This window comes from Sorex araneus, chromosome 9, assembly GCF_027595985.1.
Source record: "Sorex araneus isolate mSorAra2 chromosome 9, mSorAra2.pri, whole genome shotgun sequence".
NCBI lineage: Eukaryota > Metazoa > Chordata > Mammalia > Eulipotyphla > Soricidae > Sorex > Sorex araneus.
Window position 1 is genome coordinate 2,673,723 of NC_073310.1, and position 21,893 is coordinate 2,695,615.

Here is a 21,893-nt window from a genome sequence, read left to right on the forward strand (position 1 = left end):
GCGGCTGTCGCGAGAAGCCCGCGGGCGAGGGCGGAAAAGAACCGGCGGCGCGTGCGCGTCTCGCCCCGGGGGCGGGGCCTGGGCGCCGCGGGGCGGCCGGCCGGTAGGCGGCGCTCGTTACCCGTAAGAAAGGCGGGCGAGAGGCGCGCGCGTGTGCGCGCGGACGGGGACGCGCGCCGGAGTGGGCGGTGCAGCCCGGAGTCCGGACCTAACGCCCTGTCCGCGGGGTGGTCGCCTCTTGGAAGCGCCCTTTCCTGTCCACACTGCCCGTCACTGGCGGAAAGCTCCTTGGAAAGATACCACGGGCGCTGTTTCCATCCCCGTGGAACACGCGATTCCACTCATGCGTGTAACAGTCTGGGGGGCCACTCTGCACGCAGCCAGCCCGGCTTCGACCCCCGCACCCCCTAGGGCTCCCCGTGCCTGCCGGGAGTGATCCCTGCGTGCAGTCAGGAGTCTACCCCGAGCACAGCCGGGTGGCCCCCAAAACAACCGATTTAACAGTATTGGACAAAAGTTGGAATTCTTGTCTCTATTTCTTCTTCTTTTTGGTCATACCCGGTAATGCTCAGGGGTTCCTCCTGGCTCTGCACTCAGGAATTACTCCTCGTGGTGCTCAGGGGTCCATATGGATGCCGGAGATTGAACCCAGGTCAACCGCATGCAAGGCAGATGGACTACCACCCCGCGTACTATCACTCCGCCCCCAAGTATTCTTGTCTCTAATTTCCAAATGGAAAACTTGAAGGTCAAAGTGTAAATGCATTAAACTCACATTGCTTCATTGCTTAAGATCATACAGCTGGAGAGGGTCCAGCAGCTAAGGCACTTGTCTTGCAGCAGGCCACGCCAGGTTCAAGCCCCAGTATGCCCCACGGTTCCCCATTCATCCCCAGGTGTGGCCTCCAACAAGCAGAGAATATCACACAGCTAAAGCACATTTTATTATCCTTTTTTTTTTTTTTTTTTTTGCTTTTTGGGTCACACCCAGCGATGCTCAGGGGTTACTCCTGGCGGTGCTTGGGGGACCATATGGCATATGGGATGCCGGGGATCGAACCCGGGTCGGCCGCATGCAAGGCAAACGCCCTACCCGCTGTGCTATCGCTCCGGCCCCAACATTTTATTATTCTTAAGGCACACTATTTTTTACATTTTAGCATTCGCATCAAGGTGCATGCAGTGGATGAAGACAGTATGGTGTGATTATTTGTTGCAAGCTTCACACCCAAAAAGCACATGCTCTGCAGCTGAGCCATATCCCTGGCTCCAGACCGTAGTTTATTCTCAGCATTTTTCTTTTTCTAGTTGAATGCTAAATAATGGCACATCTGAAATAAATTTCAGCATCTTAAATGATGAAATACGGAGAGTGGTCAAACCTGTGTACTGGATTCCTCAGTGGTTTCCTGTTCTTTGTAGAAAGCAGCAGGCAGCCACCCCACCCCCCATTTGTACCTGAGCTTCCGGCTAGGTTCAGCCCGTGGGAAGCAGGAATGGGCACAGAGTCTCTGCAGCTGTGGCTGTAGCTGCCTCGGGGTTTTCCTAAAGAAAGCCAGCCTACCTCTATGTTTATTCATTCATTTATTTATTTATTTGCCTTTTTGGTTACACCCAGTGATGCTCAGTTACTCAGGGTTACTCAGGCATTGCTCCTGGCGGTGCTTGGGGGACCTATTGGATGCCGGGGATTGAACCCAGGTCGCTACGTGCAAGGTTAACACCCTACCGGCAGTACCATTGCTCGGGCCCTACCCCTATGTGTTTAAACCAATGTAACTGGGGATCCTGGCATACCCCAGGGGGTAGCTTCAGCGGCACAGTATCAGGAAGCCAAGTATTTCCTTTCTTTTAGGAAGGAATGCTGCAGTGAGGGAAGGTCTACCTGAGGGCCAGGGTCCCAGGGGAGGCCAGACAGGAGGGAGATGGAGAAGCAATGTCGCAACATTCAGAGGAATCACAGAGGAAGGAACAACTGACTTTCTGAGAAACCGTCTACTAAGGAGAATGAGTTTGCTCTTCACTTCCAAAATTAGAAGTCGCTTCTCACCACATGAGACACCTTGTCATAACATCTGGATTCACAAGAAATCTGGATTCCCACAGGGTTCCTTTTTCCACTCTTTTTTTTTTTCTTTTTGGGTCACACCCAGCGGTTACTGCTCAGGGGTTACTCCTGGCTTTGCACTCAGGAATTACTCCTGGCAGTGCTTGGGGGACCATATGGGATGCCGGGGATCGAACCCGGGTTGGCCGCGTGCAAGGCAAACACCCTACCCGCTGTGCTATCGCTCCGGCCCCCTTTTTCCACTCTTGGAGCTGGGTTGGTTCTTAGCTGGAAATTTTTTCTCTGCTGGTTCTTAGGATGGCAAGGTGGTTCCTTGCCATAGAGTAGGCATTTGCTGAGGAGAGATACACAAAGGGCTGAGAACCTGCTTTGCACAGAAGCGTTCCGGATTTGACCTCCAATACCACATGGGCCCCAGACGTGACTCTCCTCCGAGCAAACTTAGTATTCAGGATTGCATTCCAGTTTTAAGCATAGTTGGGTCCTACGTGAAAATATCTCTCTCTCTCTCTCTCTCTCTCTCTCTCTCTCTCTCTCTCTCTCTCTCTCTCTCTCATTATAAAGCAAGTTAGAAAGTGCTTTGCTTGGCAGCTCTGGGTAAATGTATGGGAATTGCTTCATGCCTTTTGTGAAGCTTTTCCCTAAATCTGAAATCATTTTATGTTGTAATGTTCTGTTTGTTTCTGGGCCAGCCTGTGCTGCTCAGGGGCTACTTCCGGTTCTGCGCTCTGGTGGCTCCTAGCAAAACTTTGCAACCTTTGCAATGCCAGAAATCTGCGTTTGTATGCATGAAACCCTTACTGTTGACAGTATTGTAAACCACAGTATCGCAATACAAATATGAAAAAATGAAATAAAAAACACAGAATAAAAGGAAAACTTTTCATGTTCAGCTCCGTCCATAGGCGTTCTTTTTTTTGTTTCTGTTTTGGGGCCACACTCAGTGGTGCTCAGGGCTTCCTCCTGGCGGGACTCAGGAATGGGGTACTGGAGACGGAACCCAGGCTGGCCCTGCTGAAGGCAAGCACACTCCCCGCTGTCTCTCCAGCCCCCATGTACTTTCTTTATGCTCCTTAAATATTCCAAATTTTTCCTACTAATTCAACAATATCCTGAGAAATGATCTTTTCCAATAGATACTTCTAGCAATCCCCCTCAGATTCATATATTAAGATCCTAACCTCTAAGATATTTAAGGAGGTGGGGTGCTGGGGAAGTGATTAGGTGATGAGCTGGAGCCTCTTTGGGGGGCTGTATTTGGATAAGTGAGACTCCGCCCACCCCCCCCACCCCCCCGGCCCAGCTTTTCCCATTTCAAGCCATGGAGAGCAGACAGGAGGCAGGTTCTTATTTTTGCCCTTGGGCCCAATCCCCAGCCTGAGCCCGAGGCCTGCCCTCCCTTATGGTGCAAGTACCGGACAACCAGACTTGGAATATAAAACTGTGGGACCGAGATTCCCAGTCTAGTGTATTTCAGGCAAGCACCTCCAATGAATGGCCCAGCAGCTAAACCACGTGTCCGTCCTGAGCCAATCACGGGGGCTGGAGAGAGGGCGGGCTCTGGTTGGTCAGGTGGGGCACGTGCCCACTGCAGAGTCCTTTGCAGTGCGGGATGGACCCTGAGAAGTGGCTAAAGTTCAGGGTGGAGTGACTGGGCAGAAGTCACCGTTGTCCATGCCAGAACGAGGGCGCGCGGCTGCTGTCGCCAGGCCATCACCGCGGGCTGTGAGAGGAGCGCGCACACACCGCCAGGAGGGAGGTTACTGGAGCCAGCTGCTCTAGGTCCTTTGCTCTTCCTGCAAAGCAGGACTGACGGGGCCACAGCCCGTTCTGCCACGGGAGGCCCGTGCACCTTCCAGGAGAGAGTGGGAAGGTGATACGATCTGATTCGGATGGGAGGGGCACCTGGCTAAATTAGGCGGTGAAACCAAAGGCCCAACCCCTCTCCACTGAGGGTCTGACTACAATAGGCTGACATGTGTCCTTCTTTCTTCATAAAAAAGTTGCATGCTTCAGGGTCAGATAGTACAGTGGGTAAAACTCTGGTCCTGCAAAGCAACCGACTCAGGTTTGAACTCCAGCACCACATAGCGTCCTCCGACCCCTGCCGGGAGTGATCCCTGGGCGCAGATTCAGGAGTAAATCCTGAGCATCACCAGGTGTGACCAACAACAATAATCAATCAATAAATAAATGCATTGCATCCATGCAAAACATTCCGGCAGTACAGGAGTGTACAGTAGAAAGTGTCCCCTCTCCAGAACACTATTGTGGTAACAACAGGAGTATTCACTAAAACTCAGCATCTACACGGTGTTGTACCCTTTTCTAAGCACTTTATATAGACCAACATTTTGGCCTTTGTTAAAAATTATGTGATCCCATTATTCCATTTTACACTAGCGAACTAATATTCAAGTATCTTTAAAGAACCTAATGTCTCACAGATTAACTTAAGGTGAAAGAATTAACTTCAAATCCAGTAAATTCAGTATAGATTCTTTTCAAGGGGGGAGGGGGCTGTCTTTGGGCCACACCTCTTGGTACTTGGGGGCTATTCTTGGCTCTAAGCTCAGGAGGGACTCCTGGCAGTGCTCCAGGGCCACATGCGGTTCTGGGGATTTGTTTTTTAAAGCCACACCTAGCAGTGATCAGGACATACTCCTGGTTCTGCGCTTAGGGATCACTCCTGGCAGGCTCAGCCGGACCATATGGGGTGCCAGGGATCGAACTTAGGCCAGCCGCTTCCCACCTGCTGTACTGCCTCTCCAGCCCCCTCACATGTGGCTTTTAAATGGCGGCTGGTGAAAATGAGGCTGTGCTGAAAAAGCTCCTGCCTGTCCCTTTCCAAGTGCTCAATGACAAGTAAATGACAGAACATTTCCATATTGGGGGCCAGAGTGACAGTACAGTGGGGAAGGAGCTGGCCTTGCACATGGCCGACCCGGGTTCGATCCCCCACTTCCCATATGATCCCCAAGTAGATCTAGGATCCCTGAGTTCAGAGCAGGTGGAACCCCTAAGCGCTATTGACTATGGCCCCAAAACCAGAAAAAAAAGGAAAAAAAAAAAAAGAACATTTCCATGTTGTAAGAAAATCACTTTGGAAGGTACTGGGCCCCAGGGACATTGACTAAAGAGGTATTTCCAGGATGTGACAGGAAGGGAAAGCCCAGTGGCCCCGAAAGACAGCCTTTGCTTTGGGTTGTTTCACGGGGAGGCACACCCACTGGTGTTGGGGTGACTTCCTCTGGTCCTTTTCTTCATTGTTTTTTGTTTGGCTTTGAGGCCATACCCGGCAGTGCGGAGGGGTCACTCCTGGCAGGACGCTGAGGACCAGATGTGGGACCGGGGACTGAGCCCTGGCTGTGTCACACAATCTCTGATTCCCCCATCCGGTAAGGGTTATGAGGGGCCGGAGACTGAGCCTGGGGCTCCCACATGCGAGCCACGAGCTCCCGTCCTTTAGGCTCTGAAAGGACAGAGGCAGGATACCACACAGTTTCGGCTCTTGAGGGAGGGGCCACGTGGGAGGCCATGCTCTGGAGCCTGGTCAGCCACCTGGAGTCCCCAGGCAGCCACAAGGGGAAGCCACAGGAGCACCTTGGAGAACGGACCCCAACGGGAGCAAGACGGGGCCGAGAGGGCCTGCCACAGGCCTGCTTCCCCAGGACCTTGCACAAACACAGTGGCGGCCACGAGGGCGGAGGAGCCACACAACTGCCTGAGAAACGGGAGGCTGGAGCCTGCAGGTGAAGAGGGGGCCGCGCTGACAGATGGAGCCGGCTGGCTGGTGCTGACGGGTCTTTGGGGGGTCAGGGAGAGCCCCAAAGGGCTGAAGCCCTGCTGGGACTGGCCCAGTAAACACGGTCAAGGCAGGAGCCCCACAGGGGATGATGAAATGAGACAGTCAGAGAAAAACCAGTTCCTGCAAATCAACTTAAAAAAAAATTGTTTTTTCTTTTTGGGTTACTCCTGGCTCTGCGATCAGGAATTACTCCTGCTGGTGCTCAGGGGACCATATATCCCATATGTGGGCTGGGGATTGAACCTGGGTCAGCTGCGTACAAGGCAAACACCCTACGCGCTGTGCTATTGTTCTGGCCCTGCTAATCAACTTTCAGAAAGAAAAAAGCATTGCTGTGGGGAGGAATATGGTTCAGAGGAAGAGCATTTGTTTTGCTAATTTGCCTTATTTTTAGAGCTGGAGCTCTCCAACGGAGTTTTTGGGCCACAAGGGCTATACCTGGCAGTTTTGGGTTTTTTTTAAATTTTTTATTAGAGAATCACTGTGATGTACAGTTACAAACTTATGAACTTTTGTGTTTGCATTTCACTCATACAGTGACCGTTTACCCATCCCTCCACCAGTGCCCATTCACCTCCACCAATGATCCCAGTATCCCTCTCACCACCCCCACCCCATTCCCCCCCCCCCCCTGCCTTTGCGGCAGGGCATTCCCTTTTGTTCTCTCTCCTTTTGGGTGTTGTAGTTTGCAATAGAGGTATTGAGTGGCCTTCATGTTCGGTCTATAGTCTACTTTCAGTTCGCATCTTCCAACCCGAATGGGTCCTCCCAACATCCTCTATTTGGTGTTCCCTTCTCTATCTGAGCTTATACCTGGCAGGGTTTGGGGGTCCTGTGGTGCCAGGGACTAAACCCAAGACCCCGAACAAGTGGAATACATGACCAAATCCTTCCGGTCATCTTCCCAGTGCCTACTTTTTTTTTTTTTCTGCTTTTCGGGTCACACCTGGAGATGCTCAGGGGTTACTCCTGGCTCTGCATTCAGGAATTACTCCTGGCGGTGCTCCGGTGCCTACCTTAAATCAGTAAAATCTCCATGTTGCTTTAGGAAATATAACTAGTAGCAAGGAGTAAAAATAAGATCAGCAATAAAATTTTGTTTAAATTTATTTTTTTGTTTATTTTCTGGGCATTTGGCTCACATCCAATGGTGTCAGGGGCTCCTGGCTCTGTGCTCGGGAGACACTTCCAGAGGAGCTCGGGGGACCGGGCAGTGGGCAGGGATGAAACCGGGCCTCTTGCTGGCAAAGCGTCCACTCCAGCCGATTGAGCCATCCCCCCTCCCGCTACCCTCCCACCCCCACCCCCGAGTTGTTGAAAACCTTTCAGACTTCCTTCTTTGGAGCAGACTTAGCTTCAGAGCAAAATCAAAAGGAAGATGCAGAAATTTCCCACCCGCTCCCTGCTTCCTCTATTACCTTGTTTTCATTTCATTCTCCACCTTCCAGCTAACTCTATAGTCACAACAGAGAGGAAGATGACTGGGTAAGACAGAGGATGAGAAAAAAACAAGGCAGGTATTAGTCAACTGGGAAAACAGAAGCAACTGTTTCTTCAAGAACCGCATCTCTGTGAAGGAGGAATGGACTCCCTCAGGAGTATTGGAAAATCCAGCCTGAGGGTCTCGCCGTACTCAGCTTCTGTGGCAACTTACCACAGTGAAAACAATCAATCAGACTGGTATCTCCAGCCTCTGGCCAGTGGGGGTCGGTCACAGAGAATGAGACAAACACGAGGACTGTCCACTCTGGGGTCCCCTAGCAACCACGACAGCTCACGCTCCCCAAGCCTGGCTCCCGGCACGGGGGCCACTAGACGAATAGAGCCACTGGAGACAGTGAGTGAAAACGTCAACATTTAACTGTTACCAAAAAAATAATATAATAACTGGGGCAGGAGCCATAGAACAGCAGAGAGGGTCCTTGCTTGGCACGCAGTCGGCCTGGGTTGGATCCCTGGCAGCCCATGTGGTCCCCCAAGCCCACCGGAGTGAGCCCTGAGCACCGCCAGGTGTGGTTTACACCCCCCAATTCCAAATTTAACAGGTACACGAGAAGCAGAGGCTGGGATGTTTCACACAGCCAGACAGAGCACTCTGAAAGCATGAAGTCGTGACAGCGTCCTATTCTTGCCTGCTAGCCTCTATAATTAAAAGACCCAAAGCTGTTTTATTCTGTCCTTTCCTGAACACACACTTGCAGCCTCATTTTATACTAAACGACCTAAACTGTTCCAAATAGGACTATCCCGACCTTGAGGTTTTTGTTAGGGGGACAATTTCCCACAAGGGTCACCCACCAGTCTCATCTTGTGGGGTGGAGGCACAGTGGATGGCAGATCCCCCAGGACCAAACATTCGTTCCCAACCCCAAAGGGTGGCAAAGTGAAAGTGGCAACTTTGAACCCACAGACAAGCACGAGTGACCGTCCGACCCTCACCTCCTGTCAAGGGCATGGATTTATCTCCAGGACCTCTTGGATTAGTGGGTGAGCTCAGTGCAGACACTTGACAAACACCTAATGCTGGGGATTACAAGAATAACAGGTAGGAGGTTTGGAAGAAAGTGGCAGGAGAATGAGGTTGCACAGGCAGTCTGGAAATCCCTGGACAAGGGGCTTATATCCTAATCCAAGGAAGGTGACCTTTAACCTAGAGCAGAGACGACCAACTCAAAATCCTACCAGTCCCAGGCCGGTAAATGCACAAAGCTGATGAGGCAATAGGGATGGGTAGGGACTGCAGTTAAGTGGAGAGTCCTTGACCCCATCTCCAGGACCAGAGACTATCCCTGTGTGGACTGCAGGCCCAGCATGACCAGGTGGGTCAGTCTGTTTTATCAGACTGATAATCCGGGTTTGGCTTAAAAAAAAAAAAAGAAAAAAAAGGACAGACAGTCCTAGGGTTGGAGCAATGGGGCACAGGTAAGGCACCTGTTTTGTACATGGCCAACCCGGGTTTGATCCCTGGCACCTATATGGTCCCCTGAGCCCAAGCAGGAGTGATCCCTTGAGCACAGAGCCAAGAGTACGCCTAAGCAGAGTGGCTGTGGCCCATAATAAATAGGACAGTCTCAAGGTTTTTTTTTTTTTTTTTTTTTTGCTTTTGCTTTCTGGGTCACACCTGAGGGGACCGGGGGACCAAATGTGGAGCTGGGGATTGAATCCAGGTAGCATACCTACAAGGCAAGTGCCTAACCCACCACACTATCTCGTCAGCCCCATCCCATATTTTTAAAACACACGAGCCGAGTCCAGCTGGTTCTCGGAGCCCCGGCCACAGACAGCAGCTGTCGTGGCAGGGGGTCACGGGGCTTGGGGGGAAACGCGTCTCTGTGCTTTAGGAGCATCACGCACAAGTGTGAGGGAGGAATCTTCCAGAAGACCAGGGCTAGGGAAACTAGTTGGGAAACTCTGGGGGCCAGAGCGGCAGTCCAGCGGGGAGGCATCTGCCTTGCACGCAGCGTCCCCGGGTTCAGTTCCCAGCGTCCCATACGGTCCCTTGAGACCGCCAGGAGTGATTCCTGAGCATCACCAGGTGTGACCCCAAAAGCAAACTCTCCCAACAGCTGCAATGGCTGCAACGGGGTGGCAGGGTCTGTGCGGCATCTGGAGGTACGAGGGAGGCGGGGCACGTGGGGGGGCTCGGGGGAGAAGCCCCCTTTCATCAGCAGCTGGGAGGGGGCAGGGGCTCGCGGCCAGCAGGGCCCCCAGGCTTCGTGCAGCCCGAGCTCCCCAGGATGTTTTTCCCCAGAGACAGACACACCCCCTGGACCAACCGCCCCAACCCCCTCCACCCCCACCAGAGGCTCAGCGCGTGACTCAAGTTCAAAACACAGAAATCCTGGAGTTTGGCTGATCTGATCAGATACGGGGGAGTCGGAGCCCAGCCCCGTCCACACACAGCCCGGCTGCCCATCCTGGACAGAGACCTGGGAAGTGGCTTCACAGCCATTTCATGGCCTTGCTGGTTGTGCAACTGGTCGCTCGGGGCCAAGGAGAGAGGCTCATGAACCCTGCTAATGCCCAACATATGTTATTCTCAGGACGCCTCCCCCGAGGACCCTCCCCATCTCCGAGCTCTGCCCTGGGGTGGGGGGGTACCGGAAATGGCTCTGAGAAGCTGCGCGCAGCCTCCCCCCTCGGCAGTGCCTGGGAGCGCCCCATGGGATGGGAGGGCGGGAGGGAGGGGACAGGGCAGTCAGGCAAAGGTTAGGGGAGGAAAGCGAAGGCAGAGGCCCTGGCCGGCTCCAGGAAATGTTTGTACTTCTCCACCGGGAGGGAGGACAAACACGCGTCCCCCCGCTCTGGGCAGCGCCGCGCTCGCGCACAGCCAGGCTGAAAGCAAAACCCACTCGGGGCGGCCCCCAACACCGCCTCTGCAGCATGAAGCTCACGGAGCCGCCAGCCTCCTGCCCCGAGTGACCGCGGCCGGGGGCACACGCTCCCCCTCTCGGCGTGACCCTTCTCCGGAGAACAGGCCACCCGGGGCCTCTCGCCATCCGCGCCCACCTCTCCCGTGTGCCGGCCGGTTCCTGTGCCCAATGAGCGCGTCAGAGAAGCAGCAGCTGCCTGCGTGGTAGGGGACCCCTGTCTCTCAGGACACGTGTCCCCCGGCCAGCATGGACAACGGCTCCTGCTGCCTCATTGAGGGCGACCCCATCGCCCAGGTGATGCCCCCGCTGCTGATCCTGGCCTTTGTGCTGGGGGCCCTGGGCAACGGGCTGGCGCTGTGCGGGTTCTGCTTCCACACGAAGACCTGGAAGCCCAGTACCGTTTACCTGTTCAACCTGGCCGTGGCCGACTTCCTGCTCATGGTCAGCCTGCCCTTCCGGACGGACTACTACCGCCGGCGCCGCCAGTGGGCCTTCGAGGACATCCCGTGCCGGCTCGTGCTCTTCCTGCTGGCCATGAGCCGGGCCGGGAGCATCGTGTTCCTCACCGTGGTGGCCGTGGACCGGTACTTCAGGGTGGTGCACCCGCACCACGTGGTGAACGCCATGTCCAACCGCACGGCGGTTGCCGTGGTCTGTGCCCTGTGGGCGCTGGTCGTCCTGGGGACGCTGTACCTGCTGATGGAGAACCACCTGTGTGTGCAGGACAAGACCGTGGCCTGCGAGAGCTTCATCATGGAGTCGGCCAACGGCTGGCACGACGTCATGTTCCAGCTGGAGTTCTTCCTGCCCCTCGCCATCATCTCCTTCTGCACCTTCCGGATCATCTGCAGCCTGCGGCAGCGGCGGCAGCTGGCCCGCCAGGCCCGGATGCAGAGGGCCACCCGCTTCATCATCGTGGTGGCCGTGGTGTTCGTCACCTGCTACCTGCCCAGTGCGTCGGCCAGGCTGTACTTCCTGTGGACGGTGCCGTCCAGCGCCTGCGACCCCTCGGTGCACGTGGCCCTGCACGTCACACTCAGCTTCACCTACATGAACAGCATGCTGGACCCCCTGGTGTACTACTTCTCAAGCCCCTCGTTCCCGAAGTTCTACACCAAGCTCACCATCCGACGTTTGAGACCCCAGCGCTCTGGACGACGTGCCCCGACGCGGCCGGAGGAGATGCCCGTTTCCAACCTGTGCCTCGAGGGGCGTGGCAAAGGCCTTCCGGAGACCAGCAGGTGTGCGGTGGGGTCTGGAGACGGGCTGAATGGCACCGAGGTAAACAGACACGCGGACCCAAGGAGGCAGCTTAGAAATGAGTCATTCTAGGGGGGCGCTGGGGGAGGATGGAGTCTGACATGCCAGCCCGGCTTAGCGACAGCCTCCTCTCTCTTACTGGAAACTGGGAAACGAAAAGCAGGTCACGGTACCTTTGGGGAAGTTTCCGGCTCAGAAGCAAGTTGGACGCAGGTACCTGGTGACTGGGCTGGAGGGGGCTGCGCACGCAGTGGCGGCGTGGGGGGTGGGGGGGGGCCGGGAGTGCTCGGCTCCCCTGGAACTTTGAACGGCTGAGTAAACAGGTCCTGCTCATGCTCTCTCCGGCGGTCGTGGACTTAATGACTTACCAGCATTTACTATCCTCGGCCTTTAAATTATTGCTTATCTCGAAACACTGAAACGCAATGAAGATGCAGTTACTCAGCACAGTTACCACCGTGCTGAGGCTGAGGGAGGCTCTTTGGATGGGGGTATCTTGAGCCCCGAGATCTGGCCCCTCTTGTCCATTGTGGCCTTGTGGGACGTGCAAGGAGAACCACAGCAACACAGTCTGCTTGGACTCTCTGGAGCTCCGCACCCCCCACGCCTGCCCCTCAACCCAGTTTTCACATTTCAAAAAGGAAATGAGGTGATGAGGGGTGTTCGTCATTAAAAAGAAACAACCTAGCACCCTGTTTGTTTGTTTGTTTCTGTGGAAGTCAAGCACTTAAAACACTATCGGCCCCGCTGACCCCCCAACCCACTGGCCAGTGTAATAATGGCTTTTGACTGCCTGGGATGTGACTGTGGGTTGAATCATTCATTCATTCATTCATTCATTCATTCATTTGTTTTTCACATAAGTTACTGAATCCATCACTTGTGCCAGACCCATGTCCCTTTACCTCCAGGGACTGTTAATCGGTGTAACTATTTTTGGAGGGTGGAGCAAGAGGGGAGTGTGTGACCTCTACCCTTTTAATGGTTCTTGGCAAACAGCCCAATGCCGCCCTCCTACTGCAGGACTCGGTGCCAGAATGTCCCCACGCGTGTGGGTTCCCTGACAAGTCCACAGGCTCGGCAGTCAGGGAGAATCTGTGCCAAGATGGGCTGCCCTGCCCCACACTGTGTCCCAACCCCCCTCAGCTCAGCCCCCGTTCCCAGGGTCCTCTCCCTTGAAGGCACCACCAACTCTGGGCTCTCTGACCCCCACGCCACGGGGCTGTCGTTCTGATTTCCCTTCTCAGAGACGCTGCACAGAAGAAAAGTCTGGACTGAAGAAAGACAGATGGACCTGAGTTACCATCCCAGGTTTGTTTTTTTTTTAAAGGCAGGGGTGGGTGGTGGAGGGAACCAGGCCTGCACTACATGGTGAGTCCTTGCCTGGCAGGTCTGAGACCCTGGGTTCGATCCCCATAGCTAAAAAAAAGTAACAATAATCCCTGTTTCATCACTAGATGTGTGATCTGCAGGCAGAAATATTTTTCTTTTTAATATTTTGCTATTATGGTGGTAACATGGCCACCATTAACGTTTATGCTGTTGGCCTGCCTCGCTGTTCTACCCCGTTTCCCCCCAACCCATTCCGGGACAGATTTTCTGAAACCACTTTTAGCTTCCGTTTCCTGCCCCAACAGAGGTATATCTGTAATATCGGCTTCACAAGGCCCTGGGGCAGATTAGGCAGAGACTGATACACAGGGACATCGTGTGCTGTCCCGTGCTCCTAGCACAGGGGGTGTCTGAGAAATATTTGAAGGCACAAGTAAGTGCATGTGAAGCATTAAACATGGCCGGGCAGAAAGTGCTAGGTACTGTGATTTATTATGCTAACGCACTTGACACATAACGAAACTCTTGGGTTCTGAGGCCCCGAGCAAGTCGCTGCATTGTCACCCCTGGTCTCCACTCCCGGGAAGAACGGCCGCAAGAATTCGCAGCAGCATCCAGGAACCATGAGTCCTCCCTCCAGTGACAAACCCTGGCCCACTCACACTTGTGCCTTAATGCTGGTCCCAGTCACAAGCCTGGCCTGGGCTACACCTTGTTTCTGCAGCTTAATAAAAATGGGTGTTGAGAGGAAGTCTGGGCTGTGTCTTGGGCCTCTGGCGAAGACTCTGTAAGGTTCCACCCGCCCGTGAAACGTGTCTGAGGAATCCAGGGAAGGTGCTTTCCGCAGCCAGCCCAGTGGCCCTCGCCCTGGGGCCACAAGCGGTCGTCCTCTGAGCACAGAGCCAGGAGCAGCCACTAGACATCCCTGGGAGTGGCCCAAAGCCTCCCCCGCCACTCTGAGCTAGCCGGGAGCTGGGGCCTGGCCCGTGGCCAGTTTCTCCCTGAAAGGCAGCGAGGACAACCGAAGCGAAAGTGAGGTCCCTGCTGCCCGACGCCGTCTAGACTCTGCCTCTGCTTCCCTTTTTAGACTCACAGAGACAAGAAATCCACTTTATCAGGGAGACGTCTTCCTCAGTTCTAAGAAAAAGGAGTATGGCTGTGCGGACAAAGCTTAGTGGAAACTGAGAGAGAAACACGGCAGGGATCCGAAAGGCGACACCCGGCCCTGTAGGGAAAGGCAGGGAAAAGCCAGGGAGCACAGCAGGCTGAGTCCACGTGAACGGCTGGGAGAACACGCGGCCCCGCTGTCCCGCCAGGATGGAAACAGGTCTGGGGTCGGAGAAAGCACAGGGCCAAGGCCTCGCCCCGTCTGCAGGAGGCCGGGCGGGTGGCCGGGCCCAGAGGACGCCAAGCAAAGCGGGGCAGGGCCGCACCCCCAAACCCCCCAATTAAGAGGAGCCGGAAGTAAAAGTCAAGCTGTTGGGCCAGGATCTGAAGCCGCAGGGGCCGGGGTGGCCCAGGGCGGCCGGCTGTGCAGGCCTTCAGGGGCCCTGTGGAGAGGTGGGGACCCCCCGGGCAGCGTGGCCTGAGCAGCAGCGGTGGGGAAAGGGGGGTCCTTTCTGGGGCGGGATTCGGGGCAGGGGAGGGGAAGTGCAGGGTCCTGACTTCCATGTCTACAAACACATACGCACGGCCGGAGGGAGAGGACAGCGGGGAAGGGTCTGCTCTGCATGTCACCCACCGAGGTTCCCGGCACTGCAGGGGCGCTCCCCCCGTAAACCCCGAACCCTGCTGCGTGTGGCTGAGCCGCCACCAGGGCCCAGAGAGTACAAGGGTAGGAGCACACAAGGCCGACCCTGGCTCCATCCCGGCACCACGTCCAGTCCTCCAACCCCCCCCGGAGTGACCCCTGACCACAGAGTAGCAGAGCACGCCCCGAGCACCACCGGCGGGGCCCCTGGAAAACAGAAACCCGAAACATAATCAAACGCAGACGTGTGTCTCTGTGTGTAGAAACAGATGCACGGAGCCATTTCTAACTATTTCTCTCAAGGCCGGTAGCTGTGCATCTCTGTGGACTCTCAGAGATCCAGAGACAGACTCCGGGTAACAGCAGGTGGAGATAAAGGCAGAGACAGACCACAACCAACAGAAGGACTCGCCCGCTCGGTCTCGATGCAGAAGCCCGCGGTGTGGGGGTGGGCTGAAGGGCGGCCCCTTCCTGCACTCCCTCTTGGAAAGACCTCGGCACATCCCGGGCGGCCAGGGGCACTGCCGGGCCCGGGTGTCTCAAAGGAAGTGATTCAGGATCCTCCGCAGCCAGTGAGTCAGTGGGGAAGGTGAGCAGGAAGGAGGGGGGGCTGTTTGGGAGAACCAGGAAGATGGATGGGACAGGAAGGCAGAGGCCCGCTGGGTCCTGGTAACAAACCTGCCTGCTGGCGTCCTGCCCAGTGTTCAGGGACTCGAACCCTGGACCTCCACAAACTACGCAACGGCTCCATGCAATCTCTGGCCCCCAATTTTCCATTTTTTTCTTTCCTCTGTTGCTTGCACAGCTGGTGTGTGCCTGAGAAATCGAAGGCCAGGACCTCCCATGAAGACATATCCTTTGGATATAAGAACTGTTCATGGCTCCCCAGATTTGGTTTTGGGGTACAGGCAAGAAAATGTCCTTCTTTATCCTTTGCCTGTGGTTATTCGGTCGTCCCAGCACTGCGCATTAAGAGCAATGCTCAGGGAGTCGAGATGGGACTGTGCTCTTGGGTTCCCGTACACGCCACACCGAAACCCTCAACACAAACACAAAACCACCAGGCTTGGGGTCGGAGCGATACTGCAGTGGGGAGGGAGGTTGCCCTTCATGCAGCCGACCCAGGTTCAATCCCCGGCATCCCATACGGTTCCCTGAGCACCACCAGGAGTATTCCTGAGCACAGAGCCAGGAGTAACCCCTGAGTAGCTGGTGTGACCCTAAAAGCAAAAAAAAAAGTCGGGGGCTGGAGTGATAGCATAGCGGGTAGGGCATTTGCCTTGCATGTGGCCGACCTGGATTCAAATCCCAGCATCCCATATGGTCCCCTGAGCACCGCCAGGAGTAATTCCTGAGTGCAGAGCCAGGAGTAACCCCTGTGCATCGCCAGGTGTGACCCCAAAACAAAAAAAACGAAAACAAAACAAAAAAACCAAAAAGTCTTTGCCCCAGTGCCTACTCTTAGCACCCGAGTTGAGTGCCAGCTGGCATGGACGTGACGGCGATTTCCAGGCTCTCGGTACGGCGCTGCCGGGCTCTCTCTTGAGCCCACGGCCACCCTACCTCAAGCTGGTACTAAGTTTTCAAATGGGGACTGGGAGACTTTCAACTTAATTTTTTCTTTCGAGGTTATTAGATGATCGTTTCTGCCCTTAGGATTGGGCACCCAATACTGCTTCCAAACCCAGCAAGACTCTTCCCCTCGTCCCGCGCCGCTGGCCAGCCCCGGGCCTTCCTGCTCTCACACTCCCTCTCCGCAGCCCCTCGGCTCGTCTCCCATCACCGCGTGTTCTGACGCGGCCGTTGGTCATCTGCAGGGCGAGTCTCCCCAAGTCCCTCGGGGAGTTATGCTTCCTGAAACTCGCCCTCTGTGGCGCCTCCCAGAGGAATTTTGACAGGCTATGGCTCGATTGAACCAGTATAACGCATGGGTGACTTGTTCTGGAAGTTTTGAGCTTACACACGAGGAACGTTTACTGGGGATCACAGAGACAGACAGACAGGACAGACGGCAGGTCAGGTGCTTGCCTTGCCTCAGGTGCCTCCTAAGGTGCGGCTGACTAAGGTTTAATCCCCGGTACCTCACGTGGTCCCCCGTACTGCCGGCAGTGATCCCTGAGCTCAGATCCATATGCAAATCAAAACACAGAAGAAAACCTGGAAAGTCGGCTCCGGGGTGGTGATGGCGTTCAAGGTAGTGTTTGCCTTGCACGTGTGAGGCCTTGGGTTCAATCCCGTCTAGCAAAAAGTGAAAGTGTTCTGCTTCTGGGCCGGAGCTGCAGTACAGCGGGCAGGGTCTAACCTGGGTTTAACCCCCGGTGTCCCCCCCATCTGGTCCCCCGAGCCTTCCAAGAGTGATTCCTGAGTGCAGAACCAGGAGTAGCCCTGAGCACCACTGGGTGTGGCCAAACAAGATGTGCTTCTGTGCGCGTTTCTGTTTCTCAGGGCAGGGCGGGGGGTGCCTTCCGGCGGAGCTTGGGGGCCACTCCTGAGCTTCTGGGCTATGCAGTGTCCTGGATCAAACCCAGGACCCCAGATGCAGGGCATATTTCCCAGCCAGCCCTGCTTAGACGGGAGGCCCTGTGCAGCCCTGCACGGAGTCCGCTACCCGGGGCTTGGAGAGCCAGGGCGTATGGAGGGCACTTGCCTGGCATGTGTCAGAGCCAGGTTCAGTCCCTGACATCCCATATGGTCCCTCAGGCACCGCCAGAAAGAATTCCTGAGTGCAGTCAGGACAAGGAGTGATTCCTGAGCACTGCTGGGGTGTGACCCCCCGCCTAAAAAATCTAAAACAAGAAGAAGAAAGAAGTCTAGCTACTGAGAGCTCATGGGTGGGAGGCCAAGATGCAAGAGACAAGAGTTGGTTTGAGAAAAACAGGCTGATTCGGGCGCGAGCTCCCTGAAAAGATAAAGAACTTGTCCTCCAAACCCACTGAGCTCTCAGACTGGGGCTGGTGGCTTGTGTAGGGCTTGTGTAGTTAGAGCATCATGTGTCAGGGGCCAGAAAGACAGTACAGTGGGTTGGGTGATTGCCTTGCACACGGCTGACCCGGGTTCAATCCCCCACATCCTATATGGTCCCTCAAGCACTGCCAGGAGTAACCCGGGAGCATCACTGTGTGGCCCCAAAACAAACAAAATGAACACGGCATGTGTGGCCAGTATGAGAGGGCCTTGCAGAGGGCCACAGTGAGCCTCGTCCACCACTATTGGGCCCGACAAACATCTGACTCACAGGACAAAGGACAGAGGGAGGCGCATATGCTGCCTGAGCCCATGTGCTGCTTGCGCCCACATGGCCGAGCACACGTGTTGCCCGAGCATATGTGTTGCCCTCATCTCCCCTCTTGAGATGTGTACTTTCATGCTTTCATACTTTTGTGTCTAAAGCTCGGTTATGTGTAGGGGCTTCCTCCACCCTTGGAGAAGCCCGCGTTCTCTCTTGAACGCCTTACTCTTACCTCTCTCTCCCTTTCTTATCCCTTCCTGTGGGGTCCCGTGTCCTGTCCAGCAGGTAGGACCCTTTGTGGGGCTGAGGAGGGGACGCAGCTGAATGAACAGACGCAGAGACAGAAGGAGGAGCAGAAAAGGAGAGAGAAAGAGAGTTTATTCACTGGCCGCTAGAGCATTTATACTTGCCTGCTGGGAGGCAGTGGTATGGTATACGTGCCTGGACCCCCCGTACAGGTAGTAGTCAATCATAGATCATGACATGTCCATTTATATGTAAACAATGGCGGAGCAGTAAGGTCAGTAAGGTCAGCAATGGCAGGAAGTTTAAGTGAGCCTCTGTTTGAGAAGAGCCAGACTCTGTCTTACTTGAACATAAGAGCCAGGATTATAAAATGGCTCCCTACACCTTCCTCCTATCCTCAAAAGCCTCTAAATAAAATCTGCTTACTTAAAAAAAAAAAAAAAAGGACAGGGGGACTGGGAGGCGGGGCAAGGGGCAGGAGCAAAGCAGGAGGTACAAAACATGGGCACGCGAAGACGGGGTCAGTTTCTGACGCTCCTGTGCTCCCAGGGCCACCTGCAGATGCCCCGCGGAGAGATTCCCACCCGCTGCTTGAGCCAGCTGCCTTCTGAGACACCCCACGGTGTCCCCAGACGACCCCTGGAGCCCATGGGCCAGGAGAGCCATGACAACACCATCACGGTTGCTTTAATTATCTTTGGGGGGGGGCAGGGCACGCTGGAGGTGCTCAGGGCTCACTCCTGCCCCGGGATTGCATCTGGTGCCGGGGATCAAACCTGGGAAGCGCCACAAGTCCTGGATAACTTCTCCGATCCCCGGAATGATTTTAAATTGAAAAACATAGTTCTGAGTCATGCTCGCATTTCACTGATCACAGGACAACACGGAGAGGCAAAGGAATCGTGAAGGAGTTTCTCTGTGGAGCTGCCCCCAACTCGGCACCCCACTGCCTCTGCTGCTGGAATGATTCAGTCTAGCAAGTTTCTGTGCCACTCACGCACTCTAAAGAGAGGAAGGAGTAGGGGAGCAAGACAGAACCTGTTCCTGGGGTAGTGGGAAGACTGGAAATTCCACAGCAGGGCCAGGGACGGGAGGCAGAAACCGACGTTCTGCCCAGGAGCGGGGAGCTCTGCTTTCGAAGCCGAGACCGAGAGATGGGGAAGCCGAGGCAGTCGAGGGTAGATCCCGGGGCCTCTCGCTGTCCTCTCCGCAAGTCTGATTCACCCGTAGTTCATTTCTAACTCGATGGCCATTGTTCGAGAGGGAGGGTTCTTGCGAATCCTAGTGTCCAGAAATAACGAGCGCTGATCTCAGACCCTAAACGCTCTCTAGGTAGCTGAGTAGCCCTGACGGAGAAGTACGCATCCCTCGGACGGGAGATGCTCTTCCCAGCAGCAGGCCTGGGAAACAAACAGCAATTGTTCCACTGCAGCCTTCACACACCCACACAGTGTGAGCTGGGCAGGGATCTGGTGAGAGGTGGGAGGGCTCCGCGGCGGGTAGGGGCATGGGTATTGAAGCCCGAGCCACGTTCAGGTCCAAGCTCTGCTCCTGGCTGAGGGTGGCCTTGCTTGAGCTTCACTTTCCTGACCTGAGCTTCACTTTCTTGATCTTGAAATCAGATTCAGTGAGAGGGAGGTGCTCAGAGACGGGAGCCCCGGTTATATCCCCTCCTCCCTCTCCGCCACGACTCACGGGCTATCAGACGGAGCTGGGCACTGGCTGGCATCCAGGTGCCAACATCTCCTTCCCTGACCTTTTTTTTTTTCTTTTTGGGTCACACCCAGCGATGCTCAGGGGTTACTCCTGGCTCTGCACTCAGGAATTACTCCTGGCAGTGCCTGGGGAACCATGTGGAATGCCAGGGATTGAACCTGGGTCAGCCCCGTGCAAGGCAAATGCACTCTCTGCTTTTGCCTTCGCTATGCCCCTCACCCCTTCCTGTCATCTTCGTCTTCAAGGGCCTCAGGCTCCCAGAAGAGTCTAATCATTGGACTGGCGCATGTCGAAACGTCTAAAATCCCACTTACTCAACTCAGTGAAACAAGTTCCCTGTTTCTTGCTCTAAAGAGAATCCCCCCCACACTCGTGGCAGAGCGGAATTCCTAAGACCCAACACGCAGGTAGAGCGAGCCTGGCAAGCAGACGTGATGAGCTGCAACCTGGAGGGGGCCAGTTTCAAAGGCCTCACAGACCCCATTGCTCCGAGTTTCGTCATTCAAAACTGGAACTTTTCAAAAATATGGGGCAGAGGGACAGTACAGTGGGTAAGGCTCTTGCACGTGGCTGACCCAGGTTCAGTCCTGGCACCCTACATGGCCCCTCTCCTGAACTACTATGAGTGATCCCTGAGCAGAGCGCCAGGAATAAGTCCTGAGCACTACCAGGTGTGTCCCCCAAGTTAAACAAAAATTAAGGGGTTGGAGCTATAGTACAGCAGGGAGGGCGTTTGCCTTGCACGCGGCCAACCCGGGTTCGATCCCCAGCATGCCATATGGTCCCCCGAACACCACCAGGAGTAATTCCTGAGTGCAGAGCCAGGAGGAACCCCTGTACATTGCCAGGTGTCACTCAAAAAGAAAAAAAAAATTAAATAGCACATAGCTAGCGGCATGGCCATGAGGTAAGTGGAGGTGCAAGGAAATAGGAACTCTGTACTTTCTGCAATTTTGGTGTCAATCTAAAACTTATCTCAAAATAAAGTGAACTGATTTTTAAAAGAATCCTGTACTTAGACATAAATAACTTGAGTTAAGATAAATCTAACTTGAGCATAGAAGCATATTGACATCAAACACCAACTAAAACCCAAATGACTCTACCCTGGCATGTACCAGACTGGATTCAAGTTTTCTCAAAGGGAGATTAATTGCAGAATTCTGGTGGAACAAGCAATCCCTGCTAGAACAGAGGGGAAATCCCGGCACACCAAATCCCACACATCCGTCCTCACAAAGGAGATATGCCACGTCTCCAACTTCCCAAAGAAAGCACTCAGGCGATTGCTTCATAAATCATATGCATGCTTATCTTTCATCTTAATTCTTTTTTTTCTCTTGGTTTTTGGGCCATACCTGGCAGTCACTTCTGGCTCTGGGCTCAGAGATGACTCCTGGCAGTGCTGGGGCTCCTGCTGGGCTGGGGATCGAAGCCATATGTCCCTCATGCAAGGCTGGGATCGGTCCATTGGGCCTTCTTTCTGGCCCTTCATTTTTTTTTTCTTTTAGGTTTGTCTTTTTTGGGGGGAGGGGTCCCACCCAGCGATGCACAGGGGTTACTCCTGGCTCAAACACTCAGGAATTATTCCTGGCAGTGCTCAGGGGACCATGTGGGATACTGGGAATCAAACCCAGGTCAGCCACGTGCAAGGCAAATGCCCTACCCGCTGTGCAATAGCTCCAGCCCCTCTAATTCTTAATGTTCCTGGAAAACCGTGTAGTTCAGCACTGTGATTTATTATTGCTATTATCACTGTGTTCATTATGTAAGCTAATTGTGTGACGGCGAATTGATTCTCTCTGTACTTTGCACTCAGGCACCAAGCCCTCCTCTGTGGCACCCTGGATACTTCAATGTTTCAGTAAATTCACCGATGACAGCTAGCTTGCCAAAACAAATCCTTTCTAATTACAAACATTTCTGGTTCCTGTCTGGCCAGGGGATTTTTTTTCATTACTTATTTATGCAAACAGCAAGTTGCTTAAGAGCTTTGCTGGCCAACCCCCCCCCCCCCCCCCACACACACACACACAGACACACACACTTTTTTTCTACAGTGATTTCGTAGTTTCCTGGTAACCATTCAGTCATCTATTTCAACACCCCTA

The 21,893-nt window shown here is 54.5% G+C and overlaps 1 protein-coding gene across 2 annotated transcripts; it reads left to right on the forward strand.

Annotated features, from left to right (window-relative positions):
- Window positions 1-10,104: 10,104 nt before the first annotated feature.
- Window positions 10,105-21,706, forward strand: HCAR1 (hydroxycarboxylic acid receptor 1). Of its 2 annotated transcripts, XM_055147474.1 has the most exons (3): window positions 10,105-11,490; window positions 12,757-12,820; window positions 13,379-13,534. In XM_055147474.1, exons 1-2 carry the CDS (start codon window positions 10,496-10,498, stop codon window positions 12,785-12,787), a joined length of 1,026 nt encoding a protein of 341 aa, XP_055003449.1. In that variant the 5' UTR covers window positions 10,105-10,495; the 3' UTR covers window positions 12,788-12,820; window positions 13,379-13,534. The 2 variants fall into 2 exon arrangements, 1 of the variants encoding a protein (XP_055003449.1); XR_008631434.1 differs by lacking the exons at window positions 12,757-12,820; window positions 13,379-13,534 and adding an exon at window positions 21,602-21,706 and having other exon boundaries at window positions 10,105-11,722.
- Window positions 21,707-21,893: the final 187 nt, after the last annotated feature.